Source organism: Cryptomeria japonica, chromosome 3 (genome assembly GCF_030272615.1).
Source record: "Cryptomeria japonica chromosome 3, Sugi_1.0, whole genome shotgun sequence".
In the NCBI taxonomy this organism is placed as follows: Eukaryota; Viridiplantae; Streptophyta; class Pinopsida; order Cupressales; family Cupressaceae; genus Cryptomeria; species Cryptomeria japonica.
The window spans coordinates 176,208,984-176,217,948 of record NC_081407.1 but is presented as its reverse complement, the minus strand read 5'-3'; the positions used below and the strand labels follow the sequence as shown (position 1 = coordinate 176,217,948).

At 36.1% G+C, this 8,965-nt stretch overlaps 1 protein-coding gene across 1 annotated transcript; it reads left to right on the top strand.

The window, feature by feature from the left end:
• The first annotated feature begins 1,254 nt into the window (after positions 1 to 1,254).
• LOC131048574 (EP1-like glycoprotein 2) lies at positions 1,255 to 2,877 on the top strand. Its single transcript, XM_057982573.2, has one exon. The coding sequence runs from the start codon at positions 1,864 to 1,866 to the stop codon at positions 2,665 to 2,667; it is 804 nt and encodes a 267-aa protein (XP_057838556.2). The 5' UTR covers positions 1,255 to 1,863; the 3' UTR covers positions 2,668 to 2,877.
• The last annotated feature ends 6,088 nt before the right edge of the window (positions 2,878 to 8,965 follow it).

Below are 8,965 nucleotides of genomic sequence, written 5' to 3'. Positions count from 1 at the left end.
ATCAAATTATGTGGGACTCAATTGTTTGGTAAAGATGTCTTGTCATGACTTTCTATGTTTATAAAATATGCACAAAATGGATTTGTTGAAGTCTTTGGAAACTTTCAAGAAAATGCAATTGTATATAAAGTTGATTCGAAAAAAAACTATGCTTATCTTCTCCTTAACTGTGCCAAAAAAAGATCTATAATAGGATATGGCATCTACAATAATATCATGGAAGGGGATTTTGTTAGATGTTACTTCCCTCTCTTTGTTATGTCATCTCTTTTTCTTCTTTATATCTTTCTATTTTTCCTGTTATCTCCTTAACCACCCCACTTTCTCTATTGCAAACATAACAAGAGCCTATTGGTAATGGAGTTTGATCGTCTTCCTCATTCGAAGGTTTTGTTTCAATTGTATTTCGATTTGTGTAAGAGTATGTATCGTTAATTTCAAATTATCACTTCTACAGTGAGACCTTTTTAAACATCATTTCCTAAATGGCCTACCAATTGACTTCATGTATTGCACAAATGTCTCTCATAAATATACCAATTTTTTTTATTTGACCTTTGAGACCCTTTAAGTATACCCATTGCACACCAAAATATAATTGCTAATTTTACTACACACAATCTCTCAAATATTCTCTAAAAAAAATATTTTGGATGTTCTCTTGTAAACTCTCTTGAAGATTTCATCTCTCTTTTAAATGGTATCTATGAATAAAAGGAGTTGAGTAATGAGACATGGGCTGCGTAAAGGGTATCTATTAATATGAAAGATTTTTGGTGGGGGAGCGTTGGAGGAAGCAATGGGCGTAAATGGTATCTATTAATGTGAAACAAGTTTGGTGGGAGGAACGGTGGGGGGAAGCAATGGGCATTTGTAGACTTGACAGTTGCTACGCTCTAGATATTTTTCGCTGACGTAAACATTTAAAGTACACGAGTGTGGATTAGCTTTGTCCTTGTATGGATGCGCATCTCTGCTTGTTTAGCTTTCCACGACTCTGCTTTTATTTAGGCCTAAACAGCAATTTACTGATCTTGATAAGCACGTTTTTGCGGTGGTTTGACCATGGCGGCTGCTCAGATGACTTTCTGGAATGGGAACAATCATTTGTACTTTTTGCCAGTGGCCATACGATAGTGAGCTGTTCATTGACCCCAAATACCAAGACGCGTTGAATGCAAGTCCATTCTATTTTGGATGGCCATCATCTAAATCCCACCTCTTCCATCTCACCATAAAATACAGATCCATCCCACGCACTTTGTATTCCAAGTTCATACCTCTATAGCCATGAATTCCAAGGCAGTGCTCCTTGTTTTGGTATTTGCAATAGTCCAGGCATATGCCGAGGGACCCTTTTCCTACGTGAATGAAGGAGAAATGGGTTACTACATCGTAGAATACAATGCCGACTACAGACCGGTGCCAGTGGTAGCTCTGCCGGATGCCATTTTTAAGATGCTTTTCTTCAACACCACACCCAACGCCTACACCCTGGGCATTCGCATGGGCAACCCCAACAAAGCCGAGACCATGCGAATCGTCTGGACAGCCAATAGAAACCGCCCAGTCCCAGAGAGAAGCACTCTCAATTTCACAACCGACTGAAATCTGGCGCTCTTCCACGCCGACGGCAGCCTCGTCTGGTCTACCAACACTGCTAACAAGGGCGTCGTAGGGATCGAACTCCGGAGCAACGGAAATTTGGTCCTATATGATGCCCAAAACAAAAGCGTGTGGCAGAGCTTCGATCATCCCACGGACACTCTTTTAGTGGGCCAGTCGTTGAAGACAGGCGGAATTCAGAAGCTCATCAGCCGGGTCTCGGAAATAGACGGATCGGAGGGGCCTTACACTTTCGCAATGGAAGCTGGCGGCTTTGCTCTCTATGCCACGTTGCCCATCCCTCTGCCCTACAACTCGCTGAGCTACTACGACAACAAAATAAAGGACTTGTACTCCATCACCCACACGTGCAAGCGTCCACTGGCAAGCATTACCTTTCTCAGTGATCCGGACGCCGACAATGGCTTCCCCCTCATGATGGAAATACGCCTCGCCAATTCCACTGCTCCTCCGGAAATGAGGGCACCTTATCTTTGCAATTTCACTTCTGACCAAACCTCCACAGCTCTCTACTTGTTCGCCACTCCCAGATTTAGCACCACATTGTCGTTCCTCAGGCTGGACTGGGATGGCAATCTGAGAATGTATACATACTCTCCCCAGATTGAATACAATACGTGGGACATCACGTATGAGCGGTTTAAGTACGGTGGACTTTATGGCTGTGGGTTGCCCAAGAAGTGCGGGTCGTTGGGAATTTGTGGAGACAGTCAGTGCGTGGCGTGCCCGAAACCGCAGGGGCTCCAAGGCTGGACCAGCTCTTGCTCTCCTCCCTCGCTTCCCGCCTGCAATTACAGCAGTGTCGCTGTCGACTTTTACAAGGTGGTGGGAGCCGAACATTTCAGTAGCAAATATGTTGCAGGAATAGAGAAAATAAATGTGGTTGAATGCAAGAGGAGGTGTTTGAGTGACTGTAAGTGCGCCGCTTTTTTCTATTGGCAGGAGTCTTCAAAGTGCTTCCTTACGCAGACTGTCGATACTCTGCAGCAGAGTAGTAACAGCACGCACCTCGCGTTTATTAAGTACCCAAAGAATGTTTAATTGAGTCCTTACCGGTTTGGCCATCAGGTCAGCAGCCCTGACATAATACAATAACAGGTCAGCAACCTGCATGGTTTTGTCCTGATCCCAGTCTTCTGTCAGTCTGAGTATTTATTTCACTTTAGTGATAGAGTTCGCCGCTGATCTAAGGCTTTTGGATCTAGTAAATGTTTGGATTATTAAAAATAAGAAAGGAAGATTATATTTTTACCGTTGTGCGACTTTAATTCAAGGATAGAGTAGGGAATGCTTGAAGGCAACTCTATGCCAAGTGGGTTCCATTGCCTTGTCATCAGTGATGTTAATCTGAAATTGATATTATTGAGGATGAGCATCTTGAAATAGTGGCGAGTACCTAATTGTTAGATACTTGTTTTGATAAGTCCTCTCTCTCTGTCTTTTTTTATTTAACGAATTTCAAATTTTTCATATATATACAATTGATTTATATGGCCTATGCAAGACTTATAGTAGGTCGTGCTCTTGCTTCAACCCTCCACACTCGGATTCTCATAATAGAGATGGACGCTATAACAAACTTTATCATTCAAAATATGCACCAAACAAACTCGTTATAGGACGTGCATGCCCACCCTCTCTTTATAGAAAATAGATAAAAGACTTGGTTGGGCAATTAGTCAATAAAATAACTTCACATGGATGATTAATTATGACCGTTGATTGAGGAATGGATAAGCACAATCCATTACAATTGATCTTGGCTCATTAAAAACAAAATAAAGCACACGCAAAGTGACCTTGACTTGGACAATGACTTAAGTTTGTACAACTTGATACGGGATGTTTACAATAACAATGAACAGTGATCGAATTCTACAGAACAAAAGAAGATCACATAATCCAATTTCATAAATGTAGTTAAAAAGATAGATTAAAATTTAGAAATTTAACATCTAAAATTCTCTGCAACAGTCTACAAATCTATATGTAAGAGCACACAGTCAATGCACCATGAAGTTCTTGGAACAATAGATCGAATCCTTATGTGATCATATACTCTGTTATTCTACATTTTTTAATGAAAAAACAGGGTGAAAAGTGGGGAAAAGAGGAAGCATCCATATCCCGTCATTACTAAATCTTGGCACCACATCTAAATCAAGCGAATAAGGACCATTAGATCATACCACAAATCTTGGGTGTTGCTTGGCGATCTTTGCAGTTTCATCAGTTAGATTCATCTTATTCAGCACCTACGTTCAACAGCGCAAATCATGACTCCATTTTGTTGTCCCTAAATTTTAACCCATTTCAGAGCTTCTAAGTACCCAAATGAACATATCAAATAATGTCAAGTGCCACTTTTAGTCATTGAGTCATCCTCAATCTGTGTCAAATTGTATGTTGAAATGAATCAAGGTGGAAAAGGTTAAAATTCAAAACAGAGCAAAAATCTAAAAGGAATAAGGCAATTTTTCTTTAGTTAACTTGCACATAAGCAATTTTATGCAAAGTAGAATAAATAACTGCTCATGCTAGACGCAGTGTTGATAGTGGCATTAATAGTACAAGTTGTTTCTTTTCTCATCTCAGTCGAATTCCTTGATTTAGCGATGACTTGTGCCAAGTATTATGATTTTTAGGTTCTTCAAACAAAATGATCCACAACATAATGGCTAAATTTATCGAAGAAAACGTTGAGATTCCAACTCATGAAATCTTTATTTTTGCTCAAAGATTATAAATAAGAATTGCTTGGATTTCTTGTATAGGGTTAATAAATACACTTCATCCAAAGAACTTAGAAGATATAGGCCAAATCCCCCTCACAGAAAACCCCCTTTTTGAATTTTTTAGTTTAAAAAAAAAAGTTAAAACTAGAATGTGGGATTAGGTTTTTGTAAGGGCTTAATGGGGATTAATCCTCTATTTTTATTTAGACCTATAAATTAAAAAATGAAAACATTGTCAAAACTTGATTACAAATTTGACAACTAAAGAATGTAACTTCCAAGAATAAAACGACGTCCCACCAAGTTTTTTGACATGGAGACGAAGGGGCATGTCTTGGGGATGGGGGTACTTAGGGCCTAAGTTTTGGAATGAAAATGGGATAGCAAGGGAGGGAGAGGGGGAGGGCAAGGCATAGAGAAAGGATGTAAGGGGAGCAGTGCCAAAATACATAATACATATAGTACTTGAAAAATTAATTTTAAAAAGATAAAGATGTATAACTATACAAGTCTAAGGAATAGGTAAAGTTTAAAGTTTAAACACATTGCAATGATTGCATTAAACTAGTAGCAGTTTTAAAGTTTAGATAGTGAGTTCATCAAAATAGTAAAATACAGACATTGGAACGAGAATTTTCAAAATTTCGGACTTCATAATCATGCTTCATAATTACAATCAAGTTATCAATAATGTTCAAAGTTCAAACTGAAAAAACAAAATAGTAAACACTAGAATCTAGATAGTAATCTGTAATACTAATGAGTAATGACTCATGTTTCATGAGTCAATGGCTAATAGTGTAGACTCTAATGTCTGATCATCGCCAAGCTCCTTACCAATCTCCTCATCACTCAAAATATAGGACCTCACATGCTCAAGCTCATCTATACTAATACCAACCAACCTTGTCCTGTAGCATCATCATCAAGTTGTGTTGGCTTGAGTTAGGGTTAGGGTGAGGCCTTTGAAGTGACCTTTTTTCTTAAAAGAAAACTAATAATTTCTATTGTGGGAGTTTTAATCACATCCCTTAGGGTGTCAACGAATGGCTGGAAGTCTCATGGATGTCCTAGAGTCCCTTTTGGCATTTTTGATGCAAAAAACTTCTTAGAAATGTCCCCTGGTGAGGAAACATCTTAGAGATGGTGGAGGAAACTTGGTGGCGATGGAGGGATGAGGAAGGGACATTCCCCAAGTGTCCCCATGTCTCAGGGACATCCTTGTCTCGGAAACTCCTACTTTTTCAGGGGGTGCGTCCTTATGGAACAAGGGAGTAAAATGCCCATATGAAAATTCCACCAATTACAACTCACCATAGTCATCCATGGAAATGCTATGTAACTTGCAAGAATAATGCTTTTACAGTTGTATTTTTGAATGCCCTCCTTTTTATTATTGTAGTAACCCACTTACTTAATCCAAAAACTCAACTGATTTTTTTTTTTTTTAATGTATAAAAATATTGATTTCTTATTCTTCTTTATTTTTTATTCAATCAAATACTCAGGTACATCTATCCAAACGAGATAGGCATCCATCCAACCAGGATGGGCATCTAACCACACTGGTTAGGCATCTAACCATACGGGTTGGGAATCTGTCCATATGGGACAAGAGGTTTCATCTATCCAATTCGGGATAGGCATCTACCCAAACGGGGTAGGCATCTATTCATAAGAATAGGATATGCTCTAGCCAAAGACTTTAGACTCATCGGGACCATCCGGGTTCTGAGCCACTCTCTAAAGACTACACTCCCCTACTAGGAGTGCACCGAGGTCATCGTCCTTAGGAGTATAAAAATAATTACATTAACAAGCTTTAGTTTCGCCTCGAAATTCGGCCTAAAGCCTCGGGAATTCAAGCGAATCCATACGGGATTCCTTCTGAGTATGCATTCAATTAATTTTAACATTTCAATTATTATTTGCACCATTTGATTTAAAAGATCAAGGAGCTTCAAGAACCAACTACTCACCCATAACCAAATCCTAACCCCCATCACCGAACGCCTGAGTACAAGGGACAACTCCGTCCCTAGACTGCCTACAAACCCGTTTCGGCACGGGATCAAGGCGTAAAGTATGTAGTTCTGGTTTCTAACTATGGTTTAATGTAAACTGTTTGGTGGGTACGCAACCCTTTCTAGGGTCAATGTCCTAGACAATTTCTCTGCAGTTGCTACCCACGATGGTAGCTCTGTAGCAAAAAGGCTCAAGGTGACCTCATGCTTGTGGCCTAAAACAACTAGGTCCTATTTTCTATTAAATACGTCACCCTTAATCCATTATCATACTTTGAAAAAAATCATCAAGATAGATAAATTCCAAATTATCACACACCGCCAAACCCTAATGGGGTTTTCTAAGGTTTAATTGAGCAGATGTAAATTCATTTAAAAATTAATCTTTTTAGATTATCGATCCAAGGGGGATTACCTGCCCCTTGGATTTTAGCCTCCAAATGACCCTTATTTCTCCCCGGCAATTTAGAGGGACGATGCCACAGACGTCATTATTGCAGCTTTATTAGGCATTAAGTGCAGTAGTTCAAAACGATGACATTACTCGTAAGTGTGACCCAGAGGCACCATAGATACCGAACGCCACTAATTTTTGGTTTCAACTCCTCTTGTTTAGTTATCTAACTAGGAATTTAATTTTGAATTCATGAATCCTAAAAGAAGCAATATACCAATACAATTATGAAAAAGAAACTTTTATATACAAGGAATTATCGCTTGAATTTAAAAACTAAACTATGAATTTTACATAATTGAAAGGAACATAAACAAATGCACTACTTGGAATAGTATTTTCTCTGAAGGAAATTTATGATAATTAAAAATTCAAAAACTTAAACTAAATACATGAAATTACTAATTGCTTGGAAACCATGATACTTTCAAAGATAACTTATGAAAAAGATTTGAATTACTTGCAAGATATAATTGTTTTGGACAAACCATTACACAATAAGTATGAATCCTAGTACTGATTTGCTTGAAAAAAATTAAATGATTGAATAGCAAGAATTTGGAAATGAATTTTAACACCTACTTGTTTGAAGTGAAAAGTACTTAATAATAATCCCAACTAATTCTCCCATATGAAGTAATACAACTTTCATCTACAAATGATAACACTACTTTAAATGTGAATCCTAATACTTGAAAGGTACTAAATTGCTTGAAATAGAATTTAAATTATCAAATAATTATATTTTGGAAATGAATTTAATACTCACTTGTGAAGGGAAAAGGAAACAATTATTCAACAATAAGCTTCAAATTAACCACATTATTCTTAGTTACTAATTGTTTGAAAAAGAGATTAGACAAGAGTGTAAACACTTGCTAGTTAACCAAGTAAATAATACTAAGTTTCCTAATAAACAATTCTAATCAATAAACTTCTAGTTGCTTTTGAACTATACCTTTGCAAGATTATAAAGTGATAACTAATTACTCCTTCCACTTGAAGTAACGTTAACTTTATTGTTGGATACAATTCTACAAATAATAGTTCTTTATCAATTTCAAATACTTCAAAGGGAGCTAATGTTTGCTCCTTAAATTACCCTCAATTAGAATTGTTATTTAATTTTCTAAGTGATCATGGAATAGGTTTCTTGAAACTCATTTGCTAAAATATTTTTGGTTTTGAATAAACTCTCTTTGCATCCTAATTAATACTATTACCATATGAATATTTTACTATGCAATTTACCTCTAATTTTAATGTTAATTAAATTTATCCTTACTAATTACTTGTATTATTAAGTGTAACTTTTCCTTTTTACTAGTCTTATGTTTCTTTTAGCTAGAAGGTAAATGATTTTAACTATTAAAAGAAGTGACTATTCGCAATGCCTTATATACTCATCTTGGAATCTAATAAAGAAACAAATCAAATAATCAACCTTTCAAATTGAGGCAAAAATTTGTCTAACATTAACTCATATTGCTGAAATACCTAAAAGGGTTACTATGAATCTAAACACATCTACTTGCTAGGTAAATTCCTTTAACATTTGATGCTTGTACTAATTGAAATATACAAAAGATATTTTGGAGTCTAAATATTAAAAATAAATAAATAAAGAACTTAGATATTTGAAATGTATTAAATATCTTGGGAAAATCTACTTACTACTAGGTACAATTTGAGACTAAATAGAGACACTTGAAGAAGAAAAAACCAATACTATAGAATAAGTGTATCATTAGTGAAATATCTTTTTTCCCCCTAAGGGATTAATCACCTCTTAAATTTTTCTTTAATAAACAAACTTTACTATACACTAACGAATAAATCTCTTCCTATAAGAGTAGGTTATAAATTAAATTTCAACTATATTGACATAAATAAATTTTAATTACCAAATTCTAATGAATAAATTTTAACTAAATAAACCCCTTAGTATATATACATAAAATAAATTTTAATTGTAAATCCTAATTGTATTTTACTTTTACTAAGGCCAAAATTCATTCATTCAACAATTAATAAATTATAATTTAATTCATTCAACTCGAATCAATGCAAATCAATTTAACATTAACAAGATGTTATTTATAATCAATTAGTACTAATTTTAAGAC